Source organism: Taudactylus pleione, unplaced genomic scaffold (genome assembly GCF_031769625.1).
Source record: "Taudactylus pleione unplaced genomic scaffold, aTauple2 ptg000041l, whole genome shotgun sequence".
In the NCBI taxonomy this organism is placed as follows: domain Eukaryota; kingdom Metazoa; phylum Chordata; class Amphibia; order Anura; family Myobatrachidae; genus Taudactylus; species Taudactylus pleione.
The window spans coordinates 37939025-37962365 of NW_028284443.1; the positions used below are offsets into that span (position 1 = coordinate 37939025).

The 23341-nt window shown below is 45.8% G+C and overlaps 1 protein-coding gene across 1 annotated transcript in view; it reads right to left on the bottom strand.

Annotated features, from left to right (window-relative positions):
* LOC148538102 (methyltransferase-like protein 21E) overlaps window positions 1–15236 on the bottom strand; it is a 37006-nt gene extending 21770 nt beyond the window's left edge. Inside the window, exons 1-2 of the mRNA XM_088459580.1 lie at window positions 15213–15236; window positions 5661–5867 (exon numbers count right to left, since the gene is read on the bottom strand). Of these exons, the coding sequence (XP_088315706.1) occupies window positions 5661–5867; window positions 15213–15236 (231 nt within the window). The remainder of the gene's footprint in view (window positions 1–5660; window positions 5868–15212) is intronic.
* Between the last annotated feature and the right edge of the window lie 8105 nt (window positions 15237–23341).

A 23341-nucleotide genomic window follows, 5' to 3' on the forward strand; every position in this document is an offset into this window, starting at 1 on the left:
GACTATATATTTGCATTCAGCCACCAGATGTGTGAATATTCTGTGTTCAGGATGGGTACAATGCAATTATACATTATAAGTTATAGTCTTGCCTATAAAATTTGACTTTGAACTTGTCAACAATTTAAACTAATTACTACTCTACAAGCTACAGCTGTTATCCATAGACGGGAATTCCAGCTACAGTATATGATACCTAGTTATGTGAAACCTCATGCCTCTTTTTGATGTGCTTGCTGTAAGTATTTACATTTTTTACTGATCCGGCAACAGATATTTTACTAATCATTATGTTCAATGTAACTATTTATTGATATGTTTGTTATAATGAATGGAACTGGCATCCCAATATCAGAGAACATCTGCCACATTAATACATTTGACAGATTCAGAGAGCATAATAGCTCTCTTTGAGTAAGTACTTTTGTGAAAATCATAGACTGAACTGGGTGCTAAATAAATAATTAACTAATTTTTTTCTTGTACTGTAAGTCAAAAAATGCGTGCATGTGCAACGGTAAGTTACAGTGTCACATATGTTATGTTACAAAGGCTGCATGTGCGTCCTATTCACATTGCTTTGTGCATAAGATTATTTCTTTATTATTTATTTATTACCAGTTATTTATATAGCGCACACATATTCCGCAGCGCTTTACAGAGAATATTTGGCCATTCACATCAGTCCCTGCACATGAACACACATACACACTAGGGTTAATGTTTTGTTGGGAGCCAATTAACCTACCAGTATATTTTTGGAGTGTGGTAGGAAACTGGAGTACCTGGAGGAAACCCAGGCAAGCACAGGCAGAATACACAAACTCCACACAGATAGGGCCGTGGTGGGAATCGAACCTACAACCTCATCGCTATTAGTCAGTAATGCTGATCATTACACCGCCAGATGAATTTGAAGGTAAAAAGTTGCACAAAAAGACTGAGTCGCATTGCGCTCATGCGTTATGTTTATCGCGACTTGTAGCGCACAATGGTAAGATGTATGTGGACACATCTGAATATCAAAAGTACCCCCAGTTTAGATTATACCACATTACAATGCCCCCAATACATTATAGCATCTAAGCACACCCTTATCATAATAGCATGCACTACACACACCACTTTACAGAAAATGGAATGTAAACCCATAGGCAGCCTCATCCTACATAGCAGGGCCGGCTCCAGGGGTCTGAGCTCCTTGTGCCCGGCAAGCAGCACCCTGCAATCGCGCGCGGCTTAGCCGCACCTGACTGAAATTGGGGACGTGGCCTCATTACCATAGGCCATGCCCCATACGTGACATTATTTGGAGGCGTGCCCGCATGGCACGCCTCCAAATAATATCAGGCTGGGGGTAAAGCCCAGCCCTCAGTCACTGGCTTCCCCCAGTCCTCTCCCGTCAGTGAACGCATTCACTCACACTCCGGGGGTCCGGCACCGCCGCACAGCTGTGGCGGTGGGGGCCCCAACCTCCTGATTTGACCACCCGCAGCCACTTCGGGATGTTGGGGAGGGGTGCACCCTCTATGGGTGGCACTCCTGTTCGACCGCACTGGTTGAACACCCCTAGAGCCAGCCCTGCTACATAGAAGTCTAAAGGTGGGTACACACTGCAAAGATATATCTGCAGATCAAGTGATCTGCAGTTATATCTGTAGATGATGGTCGTTTATATACAAGACCATCATCTTCCAGGCAGCTGAGGGTCCCGCTGGCCAGCAGGCGGGTTGGTCCGCCCCCTCCCCGCGGCTGCTGCTGCATGTGTATGGGCGATTGGCTGATCGCCCTACACACTTGCCGATGGACAGATATATATGTCCATCGGCTGTGCAGCACAGCTAATGCAATATGTCTGTGAACGACGACGTTAACAGACATATCACTGGTACACACTGGTCGATGGGCACCAGATATATTGGCCGATCAATTGATCGGCCAATATATCTGTCAGCATAGGAAGAGATTATGGGTCTCATTCAGACACGGTCGCAAGCGCCGGAGCTCTCTACAAAAGGGGCGGCTGTCGATGTTGATCCACAGCTTGCCCAGTTTTGTAGGCGGGCCAGGGGGTGGTTTCAAAAACTGCCGTTTTGTGGGCGGCCACACTGACATCAGCAGTGATGTCAGTGGGGAGCTTCCTGCTCAATCAGAGCAGGAAGCTCCCTGGGGCTTGCGGTTGCCGAGACCCAACCTTAGGGTCTCGTCGCAAGCCCCGATGGTCGCGATGGTGTTCACCATCGCGACCATCAACCTGGTCAGTCGCTAAGCTGTGGGTGGTAACCCACAGCTTAGCTAGCGACCAGGAGGCCGCACTAAAAAAAAGGAAGCGGCCGCCCTCATTCAGAGAGAGCGATTGATTCTTGCGACCGCCTCTGAATGAGGGCCTATGTCCCAGAGAGACATTTTATTTTATCTCACCTTTATTTCCGATGGCGATACTGCAAGTGCTCCCTTACTGTCAGTTTCTGCAGGGCCTTCAGGGCTGAGATGATTGTAGTTTTCAATGAGTGTAAAGACGGGAGGAGGAGACAGGGACCAAACAGTTCCTATCTGAGGGGTATACTTATATACCTTTCTGGGACCAGTGGCAAACGCAGGATTTTTAAAGGGGGGTTTTCATTATATATAAATATAAAAATATATAAACGCACACACACACAGTATACACACACACAAAAGCATGCATGCATACATACACACATAGCATACACACACACTTATGGCAAACACACACATTGCATAAATACACACAAATAGAGTACATACGTACAGTACACGCAAACGTACATGCATACACATAGCATATAGTACTTACAAAAGGGCTGAGGAAAAGGAGGCTCACGCGCGGGGGGGTCACGGTACCGGCCCATCCTAGTTAGCCAGTGTAGTGCCGTCCACAGTGAGTGCGTTCAGCACTACACATTTACTCAGGACCAGCACTAGGCTTCCCTGCGCTGCACAGCCGAGCCCCTTCCCTCCCCCTCCAGTGCTTACCCAATAGCGCCAGGCGGAGGGTGGGAGGCAGGCTCAGGCTGGTGCCAGCGCTCTGGCGATGTGTGTGTTAATCAGCAGCCAATGAGAGTCAGACAGACTCTCATTGGCTGCTGCTGCTGCGCCCACTGCAAGAGCCAGGCTGAAGCTCACTCATGAGCTCCGTCTTCCGGCTCCTGCAGTTGGTAATGGGAGAGATGTCATGACGTCTCTCCCATAATGCAGAGCGCGCCAGCCAGGGAGGACTGACATGCGGACAGCGGCGGGAGCAGTAGCCGGAGCTGGAGCATGGATTCGGGTAAGGGTATTTTTTTCTCTTTTAGTTACTTGCGTGTATTTATCGGGGGAGGGGGGATGTTGGGGGCACCACTGGGGTGGGACTACCACTGGGAGCACTGCATTAGGAGTCCACTACTAGGGGCCCTGCATAGGGGGGCTGCTAATGGGGACACTATATAAAGGGCACTGCATAGGGGGGACTACTACTGGGGACACTATGGGCACTGCATAGGGGTGGACTGCAAATATAAAGGGCATTGCATAGGGGGAACTACTACTGGGGACACTATGTAAAGGGCACTGCATGGGGGGGACTACTACTGGGGACACTATATAAAGGGCACTGAATAGGGGAGGACTACACTTGGGGACACTATATAAAGGATACTGCATAGGGGGGACTACTACTGTGGACACTATATAAAGGGCACTGCATAGGGGGGACTACTACTGGGGACACTATATAAAGGGCACTGCATAGGGGGGACTACTACTGGGGACACTATATAGAGGGGCACTGCATAGGGGGGACTACAAATATAAAGGGCACTGCATAGGGGGGACTACATAAAGGGCACTGCATAGGGGGGACCACTACTGGGGCACTGCATAGGGGGGGACTACTACTGGGGACACTATATAAAGGGCACTGAATAGGGGGGACTACTACTGGGGACACTATATAAAGGGCACTGAATAGGGGGGACTACTACTGGGGACACTATATAAAGGGCACTGCATAGGGGGGACCACTACTGGGGCACTGCATAGGGGGGGACCACTACTGGGGCACTGCATAGGGGGGGACTACTACTGGGGACACTATATAAAGGGCACTGCATAGGGGGCTACTACAAATATAAAGGGCACTGCATAGGGGGGGACTATTACTGGGGGCACTATATAAAGGGCACTGCATAGGGGGACTACTATTGGGGACACTATATAAAGGGCACTGCATAGAGGGAGACTAATAATACTGGGGACACTATATAAAGGGCACTGCATAGGGGGGGACTACTACAGGGGACACTATACAAAGGACACTGCATAGGGGGGACCACTACTGGGGCACTGCACAGGGGGGGATCTACTACTGGGGGCACTATATAAGGGCCTTACTACTGGGGGCACAAGGGACACTGCACTGGGGGCACTGAATAGGGAGGACCACTACAGGGAGCACTGTATAGGGGGATCTACTACTGAGGGCACTATATAAGGGGCTTACTACTGGGGGCACAAGGGACACAGCACTGGGGGGACCTATACTGGGGGTACTGAATAGGGAGGACCCCTACAGGGGGACTGGATAGGGGGGAGATCACTACTGGGGACCTGTATAAGGGGGACCACTACAGGGGGCCTGCATAAGGGGGAACTAATGGGGGGCTGCTTAAGGTGGACCACTACTGGGGGTACTGTATAAGGGGCACTACTGGGGGCATGCATAAGAGGGACCACTACTGGGGACATTGCATACTAGGGGTACTGTATATGGGGCACTACTGGGGGCACTGTATAACGGGCACTGCATTAAGGTGCATATGGAAAGGAATGTTCAGAGTGACGAGAAAGGGGTGTGTGTCATGTTGACACGCCCCATTTTTAAGTGACCACGCCCCTCGTGACAGCGCCCATTTTCCGCCCAAGGGGGGAGGGCTCCATTTTTATATTTGCCATGGGCTCTAAATACCCTAGTTACGTCACTGGTGCAGAGGCAGCCGTCTGGGAGCATAAAAGGGCATAGATTAAAGGGAAAAGTATCTCTCTTTCAAAAAGACGACTCCGCAAAAAGAGCAGCTTTTCGGAAGTGATACTTTTGTTAGGGCAGCTTGATGAATGCCTCCAAAACATTTTTTAAACTCGCAGTGAGTTTAACACATAATTATCACGACATGGTCTCTAATGCTGGGTACACACATGGCTGACCCTCAGACCTATCTAACAATTGTAAGTGCATACCAATAATTCGGCCGATGTGCCTGCGCTGGCATCACAACTGAGCAGGCATTAAAATTTGGCCGCGCAGCTCAGATGTCAGGTGGGCGGCAGGTCGCCTGTACAGAAAGCCAGATGTGCCAACATATCGTCTGTATACACCCACCGATGCACTACAGATATATTGTGTGTAACCAGCTCCAGATCTAGCCACATTTGCATAGGAGTCGCTAGTTTGTATTTTAGTAGCATCATTATTGTTACTTAATGATCTTGCTTGTTACATGAGCAAATCACAATGTGGTCACATATCCCTAAAGCAATATTAGGCAGCACTGAGAAATGTTGGTGGCCCAGAGTATTCCTCAGCGTCAACCAACACATTCCAAACACACATGTATATTTTCTAAAAATATTCCAGTATCAAAGTCAAGCTGCATACTTACCGAAGGCCAAACTGTAGCACCATAGAGATCTGTGGCTTCTACTATTTTTATATCATGTCCAGCAAAGTTAAAACCTTCCCAGGCCACACTTTTAAGATAAGCTGGTACATAACGACGATTCAGGATGTCCAACACTATAGCATCTTCCTTGTTAGGACGTTCTGCAAATAAATGAGGAACAAATACAAGATAGATGATAATTGTATGCTAAATGGATTTATATAATAATTTCTTCCTATAAATGAAGCCTCTCTGCCATCTCGCAACCTCCAAAATACAGCACTTGTCTTAGAATGAGTGATATATAAAAGTTGCTCGGAACGTTTATATGAGTTTTGTTAGATCCTTGCAAATTTCTTGGAAATTAACACCCAACAGTCATTAAAGAGCATTTTTCATTAGGCGTTATTCCCAGATTTTAGGATCAGAATGAGTCAAAATTCTCAGCAGGGGTGTATCTAGGGATCCAAGCGCCCCTGGCAATGTAATGTATTGGCGCCCCCTACCCCCCTTATGCAATGCCCCCAGTAGTAATCCCCCCTATGCTGCATTGCCCCCAGTAGTAGCCTCCCCTATACAGTGCACGCAGTAGTAATCCCCCCTATGCTGCATTGCCCCCAGTAGTAATCCCCCCTATGCTGCATTGCCCCAAGTAGTAGTCCCCCCTATACACTGCCAACAGTAGTAGACCCCAGTAGTATGTCCCTATACAGTGCCCCCAGTAATAGTACCCAGTAGTAGTCCCCCCTATACAATGCCCCCAGCAATAGTACCCAGTAGTAGTCCCCCCTATACAGTGCCCCCAGTAGTAGTCCCCCCTATACATTGCCCCCAGTAGTAGCCCCCCCCTATACAATGCCCCCAGTTGTAGACCCCCTATACAGTGCTCCCAGTAGTGGTCACCCCAATACAGTAGCGGGCACCCCCCATAAAGTGCCCCAGTAGCCCCCCCCTGTAGTGCCAGGCTTATCCACACACACACACAGAACAAAAAAAAATTCTACTTACCTGGTCCCCGCTCCTGACACGACCGCCGCTGTCCGAGTCTCGGCCCTCTCTTCTCCTGCATGGGAGAGACGTCATGACGTATGACGTCTCTCCCGTCACATGTTGCGGGGGGAGCCAGAACATGGAGCTCATGAGTGAGCTCCAGCCGGCTCCCTCCGCGGAAGACGCAGCAGCTAATGAGAGTCTGTCTGACTCTCATTAGCTGGCTGCTATTACAAACACACAGCCGCCGCTGGCGGCTGTCTGTTTGTAAACTGTGTAGGGCAGACCGCTCTCACTGCGGTCTGCCCTACACTTGTGGGGCTGAGGGACTTGTCCACCCCTCCACAGTACACCTTTGCACTCCCCGGGCCCTGGGGAAAACGGGTTGGAGTGGTTGAAGGGGAAAACCTGCATGATTCACTTGTACTGGGCCCTCCTGATATTCCTCCCCTCTTAATAGCAGTCTCAAGATGAAGAAATGTGCAAAGAAGATTAGGATAATGAATGTTCTCCGGTGATTCTTTCAACTGAAAACAGTATTGTTATATACTTGATCGCGTCTACCCATCTAGTACCTCTTCTGCCTAGCATCACTGGACACCTTATTTTCCTCTCGCAGCTCAATCTCCACTGTCCATTTCTGCCAGTCGCTGCACTGGCTCCATGTAATAAACAGTGAAACGTTCATACACCTCTCACTCAGCCAGAAAACACTCTCTCTCCCCTACACCATAAACCTCATTTCCACACACTCTGCTCTGCCAGTAACTGCTGCCTCAACTCCTCATTGGCCACCATTTAACACTTTTACACTGTTCCCAACCTCTGAAATGCCTACCATGCTCAATTACTGTAGATTTTCAATCAACCTCAAAGCTATTGAATGTTCACTTAAAACTCATCTTTCTTTCAAGACTACCAGCCCTCCTTCTAATTCATAATGTATCCCCCACCTCTGCTCCCCCCACTTCCTCTCTCTGTCAGCCCATCCCCTCTAGAATGTAAGCTCTCAGCGGTGCCCTATGTTTTCTATATGTAATTAATTATGTAATCTACATGTTCTAATCATGTAATTAAGTAATGTGTTTGCATTTTGTTAATTTCTTTCACTTTTATTGTATGTATTTCTATGTATGGTTCCTCCCTTGTGCAGCCATATAAAATATAATATTAATTATAATAATACATTAAATTCCTCTGATCCTTTCTACAACACGATTTGGATATTGAAGACTGTGGTCAGGAAATTGGATAAATCTACACTACGTAATACATAGAAGACAAAGGGCCTGATTCAGACCCACTCGCGAGCGGCTGTCCGCTCGCAAGTGGGTCGATGGTGTGCACTGAGCATGCGCACGATGGAGGGAGCTCCGTCGTGCGCATGCGCGAGACACGACGAGCGAAGGACTTTCCTTCGCTCGTTGTGTCTGATCAAAGGGGGCGTGCTGTCGATGTTGATTGACAGCACGCCCCCTTTGGTGGGCGTGACGGGGGCGTTCCCAAGGGAACGCCTACCGTCAGAAGCCGGCCCACTGACATCACTAGTGATGTCAGTGGGAGTGATTTTGGCTCTGATAGAGCCAAAATCACTCCAGGGCTTGTGGTCGAAAAACCTGATCACAGGCTGCTGGTCGCACTGGCGATGGTCGCGATGGTCAAGACCATCGCGACCATCATCCTGCACGCTCGTATGTGCTGTGGGTGGTGACCCACAGCTATACGAGCGTCCAGGAGGACGCTCCATTTTTATGGAGGACGGCCCTCATTCAGAGCGAGCGCTCTGCTCAGAGCGTCCGGCTCTGAATGAGGGCCAAAGGTTGAATTGGTAAAAATGCAGGTGACTTAAACTTTCTTAGTAAATGGTCCTGAAAAATATATTTGTTCAACATTCATTTGTTCCACATGTTCATAATGTGGACATTGACCATATCAACATTCAGCATGTCGACATTGTTATAATGTTGACATGCTGTTTTTCCTGTCAGTCTGTCCCTAACCCTAATGGCAACGGTAACCCTCTCCCTAATGTTAACCCTAACCCAAACCGTAACCCTAACCAAAATGACAACATTATGACAATGTCGACAATGTCAGATATTGACATTCTGCCGATGTTGACAACAATGATGTCGGCATGTTAACCACGTTGACATAATCATTGTCGACCTACTGTAGACCTTGTGAATGGAGACTTTATGACTGCACACCCATGGAAATGTAAGATCCAACTTCTTAGAAGCACACGAAAAGTGTAGGTTTGTTGTGGACAACGACACGTGTACAAGCTCTGAAATAAATTGTCATTTTTTTTTCTATCTGCAACTCTTTTTTTATGTATTCTTATGTGTTTTTTATTTAGAATATTCCATGCATAACAACAAATAGGGTCAGTACAACATAAAAAAGAAGAAGTAGCATAATAAATAGAAGCCACTGAGTATTATTATTATTGTTTATTTATATGGTGCCACCAGTATTCCGCAGCTCCTTACAGGGTACATAAATAAATAAGTGACCAGTGACTTACAGTACAATACAATACAATGCAGGACAAGGAAAAGGATAAAATACATTGATACATTAGTGAGCATAATACCTAGATAAGCAACAGTGTAAGCAACCAAGTGTTAGGTGCCCTAGTGGGGAGTAAGGAGTAGATGAAAATAACATAAAGAGAAGCACATGAGGGAAGAGGGCCATGCACGTAAGAGCTTACATTCTAAAGGGGAGGGGCAGACAGATAGGGGTGACACAGATGGGATAGACAGGGAGGAAGGAGCATGTAGCAGCAAGTTAGGATGAGAGCTGGAAGGCTATGATGAAGTAGTGGGTCTTGAGAGCCCGTTTGAACGATTGTAGAGAGGTGGAGAGTCTGGGGTGTGGATTAAGAGATAGAGTGTAAAAAGGTCGACAGTGTCTAGATAGACAGCAGGGTCCAAATGTAATAGGGCTAGAGTTTAGAAGATGTGAGAGTAAACTCTCAAACTTTTTAAACTCGGCCAATGTAATAGAGTCCAAGAACATGCAAACTCGAATGTTTTTCAAACTCACGATTTACACTCTCATCCAGATGTTTTCCCATTTTAAAAAATACAACTGTGCCAATGTAATAGTGTGAGAGTTTACTGTTAAACTCTCATATTTTCGAAACTCTCACCCCATCACATTTGGCCCTAGATGTTAGACAGTCAATAGGTCGACTGGGAGAAAAGGTTGACATGTAAGAAGGTTGACAAGTACAAAGGGTCGACAGGGACAAAAGGTCTATACAAAAATGGTCGACACCTTATTTTTTGTGTTTTCTAGCCCTAATCTTCATCCTAACTCTAACCCTCCCCTTGGTGCTTAATCCTAAACTTCCTCCTGGTGCCTTATTCTAACCATCAGGGTAGGTGTCTGACCCTAACCATCCCTTCTAGTGCCTAACCCTCCAATAAGTGCCTAACCCTAACCCTCCCTCCTGGTGCCTAACCCTACAATAAGTGCCTAACCCCAACCCTCCCTCCTGGTGCCTTACCCTAACCGTCAGGGTAGGTGCCTGACCCTAATCGTCCCTTCTAGTGCCTAATCCTAACCCTCCAGTAAGTTCCTAACCCTAAAAAAAATATATATAAAACTTCACATTAGGCAAGCAGCACACACCTTTAGATACAAAAGGGTAGGAGTGCCTGGCACATAAATGTTAAATGTGTATACACATAAAAAAAAGATTCAGCACATCCAAAATAGAAAATAATTTATAACCAGTAAGTGTCCATAATAGTAAACATGATCATGTCATAAATGCTAAGTAGCACGCATCTTCCCTTGTAGTAGCCAGCCCAACAGCCGTTTTGGTGGTCAGTTACCACCTTCATCAGGAGCACAGCTATACTGAGGGCTGGACAACATATATATACCCCAAGACCCTAAGTGACAATCCCGCTCACCTGAAAGAAGTCAGCCCGAGTGTGCCATCACGGTTAGGACTAGACTATACAGCGCAGATGGACCTGTGACGTCACACCCACGTGACCCGACCTGAAAGGGGGAGGGGCGGGGATGCTAACGGGGGACCAAAAGTGTCCCCTCGCGGGCTCGCTACGCTTGCCGCGCTTCGGGCACCGAATATATATTCCCCCTCTATGCCCTAGTGGATGGTAACGCAGGAGCGGTCCAGCCTCCTGCAGCGGTCACGTGGTGGATACGTCACAAAGGTCCTTTCTCCAACTAGGTAATAGCAGCAACCGTGCCATCACACAGACGCTTGTGGAAACCGGAAGTGACGCGACGACCATCCCGTGCTGCCAGAAGTTGTCGTGCGTCACCACGGAAACCAGGGGCGTGAACAAGCCAGTCTGCATAGATCACCATAGGACACGCAGCCGCCGGCAAGCAGCGGACTCACGCAGCCATAGCAACCACACAGACGGTGAAACGGGCGACATACCCAGAACACCAAGACAACTTTATACAATAGCCCTACCTAAAACTAATGCTGCCCTGGGAACAGTGCTAAGCACATGATAGAGTATAAAGGCTATCATAGTCTCATACATGGTGTCTCAAAATTAAAGGATATAATAGACTGGATCAGGTATATAAATGCAACAGCCCAAAAGTAAATCAGAAAAAAACCTAATTGAAAGGAAAGTGCCAAAACGATAATCATATATACAAAAAGACATAATAGGTATTTCAAGCTCAAATGTCCTTATTTACATAATCCAAATAATGACAGAAGGCTGCACCCTTATATATATAATCAAAACAATGTATCAAGCCTAAGGGTGCAGCCTTCTGTCCGTGTTTGGATTATGTAAATAAGGACATTTGAGCTTGATATACCTATTATGTCTTTTTGTATATATGATTATCGTTCTATGTCTGTTATTGGTTTTGGCACTGCTTCTTTTGATGAGCTTTTGAACGCCTCCCTTACATTGTGGACTGTCACATGATCATGTTTACTATTATGGACACTTACTGGATATAAATTCTTTTCTATTTTGGATGTGCTGACACTTTTTTTGTGTATATATATATATATATATATATATATATACATACACACAATATCACGTGTCGACCATTTTTTGTGTGTTACCTTCTTGACCCTGTTGACAATTTTTACCTGTTGACCTTCTTACATGTTGACCTTTAGTGTGTCGACCTTTTGTCCCTGTCGACCTATTGACTGTCTAACATCTGGTGTCTATCTAGACATTGTCGACCTTTTTACTGTCTATCTATAGTCTGGAACTTGAGAGTCTGATGGGGAGAGGGAGAGAGTTCCAAAGGTGGGGAGCAGCACTGGCAAAATCTTGGAGGCGGGAGTGGAAGGAAGTAATCAGTTGGTATGAGAGGCGATGGGCATTTGTTGAATGAAGTGAGTGGCCAGGAAAGTGAAGGGAGATGAGGTCAGAGAAGTAAATGGGAGAGCAAATGGGAGAGCAATAGAGTACAGAGAAAAACCTGTTGCAAAGCCAGTATAGCTGGAAAATTACATAGCAGATGGTGGTGGGGGCGGGGAGGGGGGTGTCTTAGCGGTGTCAGTATCTAATTAGATCAGAGCCGTAACTAGACTTTTTGGTACCCTGTGCCAGAAAGAGCAAATGCGCCCCCCTCATTTTTCAAATACACCCAAAAAAGGGGAATGGCCTTATAGGGAAGGGTCAGGGAAGAGATAGGGGAGGCCAGGAGATGCTGGGGATGAAATAAGAGGAAGCTACAAGTGAGAATGATAATAAACAGAAATTTGACACGCCCAAACAGCGCCCCCTGACCTTTGGTGCCCTGTGTGATGGCACCGGCCGCACTACCCTAGCCCTGAATTAGATGGCCTAATGCAGAGATGTACGTAATCCTGATGTTTACATACAGCTCCAATGTTTTTAGATCTGTGCATGCACAAATGCTGCACTGCGCACATGCAGATCTGGAGCTGCGATGTCGCTTGCAGTGCCCCAAGCACTGCAGCATGACTGAATGACTGACAAGGTGCTGGCAATTGGGACGGCGAAAGGCAACGGTACAAAAGATGGGGGCATGTTGGCACCGGTTTTCTGGGAATGCTGAACCCAGTGGCTGTGTCCTTCAACGCAGCTTCACTGGATTCGAAAGCATGAATTTCCTGCCCATTCTGAGTAACCTGAAGGTTACTCAGATGACTGATGTTCACGTAGATGATCTGATGCTGCGTCCTCAGCAGATCTGATAAGCCGACAGGAGGCATGTATTTACACAAGATGCCTCATGCATAGGAATGGCCATTGGTAGGGTGTCCATCGATGGTTACCATCGATGGTACACAAACCATTTATGGTGAACCATTGATGGATTGCACACCCTCGATGGCTACCGCCGGGTTGACATCTGGGAAACACTGTACACCTTGTCCTCTTTGTGGAACCTGCTTGAAATAACACATGCTTAGTGACATGGCATGTATTATCCTTCTGAAAATAACCATTAGAATATGTGTAGACTTTGGGCCTGATTCAGAGCCGGACGCTCTGACCAGAGCACTCGCTCTGAATCAGGGCCCTCCTCCATGAAAATGGAGCGTCCTCCTGGATGCTCGTATAGCTGTGGGTGACCACCCACAGCTATAGCGAGTGTCCATGATGATGGTCGCGATGGTCAAAGACCATCGCGACCATCGGGCTTGCGACGAGACCCTGCGGTAGGGTCTCGCTGCCGCAAGCCCAGGAGTGATTTTGGCTCTATCAGAGCCAAAGTTACTCCCACTGACATCATTACTGATGTCAGTGGGGCAGGACTCAGACGGTAGGCGTTCCCATGGGAACGCCTCCGTCTGGCCGCCATGCCCCCAGCACGCCCACCAAAGGGGGCGTGCTGTCAGTCACCATCGACAGCACACCCCCTTTGGTGCGAGACCCCGAGCGATATATTTCTCGTCGTTCGCCGGGTCTCGCGCATGCGCACGACGGAGCTCCCTCCGTCGTGCGCATGCGCAGTCTAACAACATCGACCCGCTAGCGAGCGAACTTTGCTCGCGAGCGGGTCTGAATGACCCCCTTTGGCCATAAAGGGATGCACATGATCAGCAAAAATGCTCAGGAAGACTGTGGCAATTAAAGGATGCTCAGTTAATATTAAGGGGGCTAATGTGTCAACAAAAAAATCCCCACACTGTTAATTACCAGCAGCCTGTACTATTGTTACAAGGCAGGATGGATCTATGGATTCATGACCTTACCATTTATATGTCACAGCAAAAACTGAGATTCCTCAGACAAGGCACATTTTTAAATCCTCAAGTGTTCAGTATTGGTGAGCATGTGTCCATTATAGCCTCACTTCCTGTTCTTGGCTGACCGATGTGGAACTCGTGGGCTTGTGATACTTTATGCCATCCACAAAAAGATCCATTCACAGATGCTGTTTAGAATAACATTGTTGCAACATATGGTTATTTGAGGTACTGTTGCCTCCCTGTCAGTTGCCCATTTTTCTCTGATCTCTCTCATTAACAAGACATTATTGCCCACAGAAGTGACTGTCACTGGGTATTTTGATTTGCATTTTGCACTCTGGCCCTGATTCAGAGCCGGACGCTCTGACAGATCGCTCGCTCTGAATCAGGGCCATCCTTCTGAATTTTAGAGCGGCCTCCTGGCCGCTCGTATAGCTGTGGGTGACCCTTGTGGTAGGGTCTCGTCTGCCGCAAGCCTTGGAGTGCTTTCGGCTCTATCAGAGCCGAGAGGACTCCCACTGACATCACTTGTGATGTCAGTGGGGCCGGCCCCAGACGGGAGGCGTTCCCATGGGAACGCCTCCGTCTGGCCAGCCACACCCCCAGCACGCCCACCAAAGGGGGCGTGCTGTCACTCACCATCGACAGCACGCCTTCTTTGTAGCGAGACCCGGAGTGACGGCTTGGCCGTCGCTAGCCGGCTCCCTCGTGCGCATGCGCACTGAGCCAACATCGACCCGCTTGCGAGCGCTAAGCGCGCACGAGTGGGTCTGAATCAGGCCCTCTATTCTTTGTAAACTCTGGAGACTGTTGAAAATCGCAGATCAGCAGTTTGTGAAATACTCAAACCACTTTGTACAGCAACAACAATCATTCCATGGTCAAATTCAATTTGTTCCACTTTCAACAACGAAATCTCTTGACTATTTTATGAACTGAGATGCTGCCACATGATTGTCAGATTAAATATTTGCATTAATGAGCAGATGTACCTAATAACGTGGCCACTGAGTGTATGTATTTGTACTAATTAAACCATTTTATATCTAAACGTTAAACCCTGTCATAGCGAAGTATCACTCGAAGGCCCCTATTTTCTACATTACGCATTTTAAATGTGGTTGTAGTGTGATATTTTTGCCTAATTTCGGAAACCGGTATCACAGGAATGCATCAAAAATCACATGCAGGGACAGAGCTTGCGATAAAGCTCTGTCCCTGCGAATCCCCTCTGCACACTTCTCAGTATTTTGCGCAAGAAATACCGTAAGAAAGTGTCTGCACATGTGCTGCCTGCACAGCCAACAAATGACCCCCTATCCCCCCGTACGTGGCCTACCCTGAGCTCTGCTTACACTTACCTCGGTGATTGGTGCTCTGGACATCAGCTGGTCTCTGGGCTACGCAACTGTGATGCTGTGATGTAAACTGAGATGCCGGCATGCATAGAGCAGCTCACCAGGGTCCGGGTGCAGGAGCCGGGAGACCAGCTGACCGGAGCCCCTGAGGACCTTACTGGAGCACCGATCACCGGTTCCTGGATACAGGTAAATGTTTGTTTTTCTTAACTATTTTTTTTTTTAAAGTGATTAGCTTGTAATCTATTTAGACTACAAAGCTGATCACAGGGGCCGGTTCGGGGAACCTGGGGAAAGCCCTGATAATACCATCTGAAGATAGCATTCTTATCACAGGGCTTTTCCATGTATTTTTTTACTATTGATTTTTAGTAAATTTCAGGCAGATCTCATTTCCCATTACAAGTATGGGAAATGCGATCATCATCTGCTTACTAAACATATGTGAATTGAAGTGATTGGAGTAGTTTTCGAGAAAACTACTCCAATTGCTCTTTAATACATGTATGTGATACTAAAATAATGTGAAGAGAGTGTGAAAACACCCTTTTTCACATTTTATTAGTAAACATAAAATTGATAAATAGGGCCCAAAGTGCTCTCCCTGCACATGTACAATTGTAGCTGTAGAGGAGCCACAGCTGCAGCAGAGGCTCTGGATTGCTTAGCAAAAAGGACTGGGCCAGCATAAGGGAGCACAGCTACAGTATACAGGAGGATGGTCACATGCTGCCAGTGAACATTCCAGACAAAGTATATAAGAGGAGGAAAGCCGATAGGCCAGCTGATTTGATGTGAGGTAACTGTGAGGGAGAGGATCTGTGTTTGTTATCTGTGCTGAACACACAGATGGAAGTAGTCTGAAGGTGGTCTGTTACATATACTTCACACCTCACCTCAGGGGCTCCTTCTTTTTTGGACGATCAATAATTCTCTGAAAAACTTGGTTTAGGCTAAACCAATTTGTTGAAAGGACTTATGGGAAAACTTAAAAAACCCACCTTTGTATGATCAGGATTCGTATGAGCAGCATACGTATTTATAGAAATCACAGATTTTGCTATCAGTGTCCTCCTCTCAACTGTAGGATTATCAAGAGGCTCCAGAGGAAGACCAGATGTTCTCCTACCCAAGGAAGCATTGTGCAGCATACTCAGCTGACCTCAATGACTGACCCAATCTGGACTTTATAAAACCTACTTGAAGAGTTGACTCAAGACATAACAAAGATGTGCTGGGAGTTGCAAAGTCTAAAAAGAAGACAAACTCTACAGCAATAAGATAAAAAATGCGCCTCCATAAGGGCAGGGTGCAATTTAGTAGTTTAAAAATGGGGCAGGGTGTGGTGCCTCACTGAAACATCCTAGCGGGAACGCTAAGCCTATCCCCCAGCCTGCATTGCTTTAAGCGGGCGCTGAAAACCCACTTGCTCATAAAAGCATAACCGTCCACCACTTAACCCTGTCACCACGTAGTCTACCTCACCTTCTTGCACTCTCCAGTTCTCTCACACCTGCTTCCTGCCCGTATTTCTCTTTACACTGGCTCACTTCTTATGTCATCTATTTGTCTCACTCCCTCCCTTTAGACTGGAAGCTGTATGAGTAGGGCCCATCACCTTTCGGTTCTCATTACCTACTTCTCTTGCACACCGGCTACACTCTACACCTCCTCCTTGGGCACTCTGACCTGGACTCCACTTCTCCATTGTTTTCGGTACTTTCAACGACCTAGACCCTTTATCTGCAATCACACTAATAGGTACAGGTTTCATCTTTCGCCGAATAATTCTATTGCACCACTTGCACTAGTGGCTTTGTTGAGATTTGTAGTGCTATTTGTTACTTGTCTACTGTGTCGTACTGTACTGCTTTAAACTGTACTGTCTTATTGTTTGCCCTCTGTACAGTGCTGCAGACCACTTGTAGAGCCCTATCAATAAAGTTTAATAATAATGGTGACTAGTATCAAACCAAGTGCGTGGCTAGGAACAGGGAGTACTGCAAAGATACATACAACTCTGTATACAGGCAGCTATATACGCATTCATTTGCATGCACACAATGCAGGAGCATCTATGCCTAATTCACTTACAACTTTGCATCAGGCTCTGCTATTGCATATTTTAACATTACTACAATATGTATGCCATAAACAATTGTTCAACAACTGCTCCATTCAGCACAGAGACATAGCTCACTCGTCTGGTACACTATAATCTGAAATTGTGTAGTACTTCAGTACTTCATTATTCAAACCATATTCCATTATGTACAGTCCCATCTAAGCAAGAAATGTTACCTTGTTCATCTTCCATTGTGATAGTCCTGAAGATATTAAATATTTAGTTGACCCTCTTCTGTTGGAAAGTGGAAAACATAAAACATATTCCATTAAAGTTGAAACTACAATATCCACACAAGAATCTTCACCGGTGGCCAACACTATATATGGTGGAGAATAAAGGTGGAGCACTATTGCTTTCCACTAAAAATATGCGCCATGCGTATATTCTGTGTGCGCCTCGGGGTAATCTGCATGCGAAAAGCTACTTTAAATTGTCACAGCCGCTGACAGTGTAAAGTAGCATTACGAATACAGATATAACCGTAGTCGCACACAGAATATACGCATGCCGCATTATCATTTTAGTCAGCAGAAGCTGCTTGTGCGTCCTATTCACATTGCTGTGTGATTAAGATGCATTTTAAGGGAAAAAGTTGCACGAACAGACGATCACTGCTACAGTGTCGCATAACTTTTAGTGCATGGAGGATAGATGTATGTGGACACATCTGCATATGTATCTGTTACAGCTGTGATATATATATACATTTTGTAGACAAAAGTGATTGGACACTGACAACATATAGATCAACAAGATTTTATTGACTTCTTTACTTTGTAGGTCCACCACGTGCAGTGATTACTGCAGACATCATTCTTGGCAAACTGTTCACAAGTTCCTGGACAACAGCAGGGGGTATGTTTTGCAATTCTGCCTTAAGTACAGTGACCAACTGTGATACTGAAGGAGGTCAAGTCAGCCTAGAACGCACCCATCGCTCCAATTCGTCCCAGAGGTTCTCAATGGGGTTAAGATCAGGACTCTGAGCTGGCCAGTCCACCTGGGTTACTGAATTTTCTGTATACAGTCCAGCGTTGCCCTGGAAACATGACAGGTGGCATTGTTGCCCTTATTCAAAATATTTGTTGTTTCCATAGAACTGCAAGTGTATGGGCTCCCTACGAAGTGTTCTTGTTGAAACCGCCACAATAGTGGCCATTGGAACTCGTGTGCAATGGTATGCATTTTGCTTGTGCAGGGGTGTTTAATCACTTTTGTCTACATAGTGTATATTTGGATAACAAGTATATACCTCTACAAAATTGTGGTATACTGTACTGTAGATTGCATGCTTTATTTTGATCTATCTCTTCTTCAGAATATTACTGTTTGTAATGCACCAAACCAAATATCTAGTTCTAAATATGGTTTTCTACCATGTTAGTTTTTACATTTAATGACACCACTGAAAGAATATTTAATTTATGTGAAATGTAGATATTGTGAGAACCTTTATCAGATGGTTTTCCATTAACTACAGTAGCTCAAAAATATATATCCACTTTACTTATACAATACATCAAACACCCTTCCACATTAATTTTCAAATATCATTTAGTGCTATATATTGGGCCGGATTATTAATGGGGCTGATGGAGCTACAGCTCCAGGCCCACAACCACAATAGGCCCACAGCAGCATCTGCTGTTTGCAGACAGCTTCATGCCTTCATTAGCCTGCCAGTTCAAGACCCCGCCCCCTCAACCCGAGAGCAAACCTCCGCCCCAGGTTCGGACTGGGCTGTCGGGGAATTCGGTAATTCAGCGGTAGGCCCCACGCCCCTTTATGTGAGGGGGTGGGGATTAGTGGGCCGCGAAAGAGGGGGGTGCGCTGCCATCAGGGCTGGATTAACAATGGGGCAGCTGTATTAAGCTCCAGATCCCTGCCCATACAGCCCCCTGCCAGCCAAAGCCCCGCCCATGGCCAATGAAGCTCCACCCACTCGCGGATAGGCAACCCAAAGTTTTTGTCGATTTACATCACCAAATAAGTCAGTTGGAGACTGTAGTGAGCACTAAAGTAATGAAAATAAGTGGAGCCGCAGAGGCAGAGCTGCCTTCAGAAGTAGGACAAAGGAAATACCTATCATCCCCACAGGTCAGAGTAATATGATCTGGTGCTGCTCTGTGTTTTAGTGTGATCTTTCCCTGGGGCTGTATATATGTTTTAGTCTACTGAATGTAACTATATATATATATATATATATATATATATATATATATATGCATGTGTGTGTATAATATATATATATAATTAATACACGTATGTATGTGTGTGCAGTATATATATAATATATATATATGTGTTTGTGAGTGTGCATACATATATACACATAAATATATATATACACAGACCCTTCATCATGGCCTGTGCAATTAGGTACAAAATGTTCTGCTCTTGGACTTCCCACCTGATATATGATTGAAGCCACCTGTGTTTAAGCTTCCTTCTCATCAATTAACTAGTTCAGCACAGGTGACTGCAATCTAAAATTAAGTGGAAGTCCAGGAGCACAGCATTTTGGCCTGCAAAACTGACCACCCACCCACTGCCCCCAGTGTTTGCATATTAGTGCTACAAAGATCACAGAAGCAACGGTAGCCGGCAATATCGCTGAAGCACTGCAAGTTGCTGTCGTGTTTGACTATTGCATATCATCAATAAATGATTCCGCGCAGCAGCAGCATCATGGGACCTGGCTGGGTAGAGCCCAGAAGAAGGTGGAAGGAACAGGACACAGGCGGCATAGAAAAAAAACAGTGTCTCAAGTTTAATTAGAGTTGGGGACTAATGCTGCATGACACTGCACAGATAGATCTGCAGATACTGTATATCTGTAGATGAGGTCGTTCATATACACTAGAACGACCATCATATTCCAGGCAGTCACGGGTCCTGCTGGCCGTGGTTCGCATCCCCGCCCCGCGGCTTAACGCGCGGGGTAATCATAGATTCCAGACACCTAATGCGGACTCTATGGGCTAACAGCACAAGTGAGCCACAGGTTTACCGCGCAGGGAAAATGCATAATAATTGAATAGTGCCGGACGTTAAATCCGGATCTTTACCTGCGCTGTAAACACTGTGGCTAACTGAATCTGCCCCTATAAATTAAAGTAGTTGAAGGTAGGCGCTAGCTATGCCCCATGAAATGAGCCACACCCCATCGCAGAGACTACACACCCTGTGCTGACTACACCCACACAGCTCTGATCCCGCTCCCACATCACTGGTCACACCCCCCTGTAGTGGCACACAATAGGCCCTTAATAAATCTCAGCTCCAGGCCCATGTGAACCTTAATCTGGCACTGATTGTATATACTGTATAACAAACTGTTAATTTGTTCATTAGGTGTATATATTATCTCTGTCCCACGGTCATCTTCTAAGCACAATTAGTAGAGTTTGCACTGTTTATACCTGTGTGCCCAATCATGCTGTACACCTTTCGTTTGCCCTTTGAAAAAAAATATCACAGTAAATTTTACAAAACAGACACAGGATCATTCTGGAAAGCTGCCAAATAACCATGAAATTGCGCAGCCATTTCCTGCAGTACCATTTCATAAGGGTTCCATACTTTGGATAAAATAAAATATGCCCTGCTGTAAATTGCACGTTTATTGGAAGTCACCATCAAATCTTGGATACATAAGTGAGATGAAGCAGAATGCTATTCTACTGGTCCCATAACAACGTTTACTATCCACATTACTTACAGCAGGTAGTAAATATATCATCACTAAGCATTGACTTGTGTGAATTAATGATATCACTAAGCACTATCTATATAGACCTAATTGATAGAAATGTACATTTGTTAGAATTGATAGAATTTATAGAAATGTACTGTTCTTTATAACCACTGTTTTATTACAATGCTACTTTAGCTATAAACTGAAATGTTCACAATTTTATTTCTGAATCGTATCGTATTTTATTTCTGTATCGTATTCTTTTCTTCACTGGATTAATCACAGGAAAAACAACATATGTTATTAGACATAAGATGCAGATATTTTCTCCTGATATAAAGATGTAAATGCCCCTGAAAGTGTTGCTTAATAAAACATTTTTATTGCCAAATAAGTTATTCAAGAATGCAAAGGACATATCCTGGAATTTTCATATTGGAATTGTAATGTCGTTGCGGAAAACTGAAGGCTCAAGCTTGTTTTGCCTGGGACAGTCATGGATATTATTATGTTGTTCTTTATCAACTATGAACAATGTTTTCTGTAGTTTTGTAAACAGAGTTAAACATTAATATTACTGCTTTATTTTATCCACAACTGTGTAATCCAGTAACTAGCATGGAACAGGACAAAACAAAGCTACGTTCTAAGATATTGGTAGGACAATAACATTACCTTTCACTGGAGCAGACTATGACAATATTCACTGCATTCCTTGTTGAAAAACACTTGAACTTGGATGTTGTACTTAGATGTTGCTTCCATGGGGACTGTATTCCTAGTGTACGTTACATGCTGATAGTGTCATTGTGAGGTTTTCCCTACAAGGAAAAGGATTAGTGAATGCTGACAGCTGCAGCTGGAACGTCCTATCACAGCATTCCTAAAAAAGGCTGCGGGAGCAAGTATGCTTAAGATCTCTTAGAGCAGGGGTTCCTCAAAGCACACTAACAGTCCAGGTTTTAAGGATAGCCATACTTGAGCACAGGCATCTTACTTAGTACCTCAATTATTTAACTATCTGTGCTCAAGCACAGATATCACTAAAACCTGCACTGATATACTGATTTTATACAGAAGTTCCGGGTCTGACCTGGAGTTGGAACAGAGTTCCAATCCAGATCAGGCCCGGAATTTCCCCGGCACCGACCCAAGATATTCCTGAGTTGGCGCTGTTCACACCGGTGCCGGGTCTGCAGAGACCCGGCTTTTCTGGCGTTGAAGTGGACACTTGAAGATGACGTCATCTCCAAGCGCCACTGAAGCTGCCTAATCGGCAGGAATGCGGCACGATCCAGGTCACTGTGACCCGGATCACGCTGTTTACACTACAGGGTTTCACAAGTTATTCCCGTGTTAAAGCCTGCAACTTACCTGGGTTGGATTTCCGGCTCACTCGACCCAGCAATCCAACCCTTTACCCTTTTACACCAAGGAGCTACCCGAGTTAACCCTGCAATAACCGGGTTTTAGCTCTGGTGTAAAAGGGGTATTAGTGTGCCTAGAGGACTGAGGTTGGGAAACACGGTCTTAGAGTAACCAGTCCAGAGGAAAAGGACATTAATAGTAGTATGCTACTCTACACATAATGGGATTTTATACTACTACTTGTTGTGATATTTGCAATAAAGAAGTCCTTCTATACCTGAAGGAACTGTGTGAGAAACCAATTAGAGAAATAATCACAATTTCATATATATAAATCCATTGCTATGGTACCCAGAAACTTATTAGGGGGTCCATCTTCAATGCACACAGAACATATAGTTGTTTACCAGGTCCCTGGAATTGTCTGCTAAGCAATTGGGTCCAATCCATTGCCCGGCCTGAAAAGAGTGAATTGTGATATAGGAGATGGTCTCAGTCTCTGCCTCTCAGTAAAACTCCACACTGATATGATCCATCTCCTGCACATCTGAGCCAATCAGTGAGCCAAACACTGTCGAATAGTAGACTTTCCTTGATTACAACTTCTGTGAACGTGGGGCGGGATTGAGCTCTGATATTAGGATTGTCCCAAAAAGGGACAGTGTGCCGAAATTAGGATGATCTCTACTCAAAGTGAAATTTCCTGCATTAGCATCGGAATGGGATTGTAATGCCGGCGGCTGTTTAGCCGCTGGTTCAAATTCTGACACCGTGAGCCCGACAGATGGAAATCCCAACAGCGTGAGGTAAGTACCCTAACCCTCCCCCCCCCCTAACCCTCTTTTAGGGGTGCATAACCCTAACCCCCCTAGTGCCTGACATCCCCCCAGGGGTGCATAACCCTAACCCCCCTTTCCCCTAAGCCTCCCGGGGGGGGGG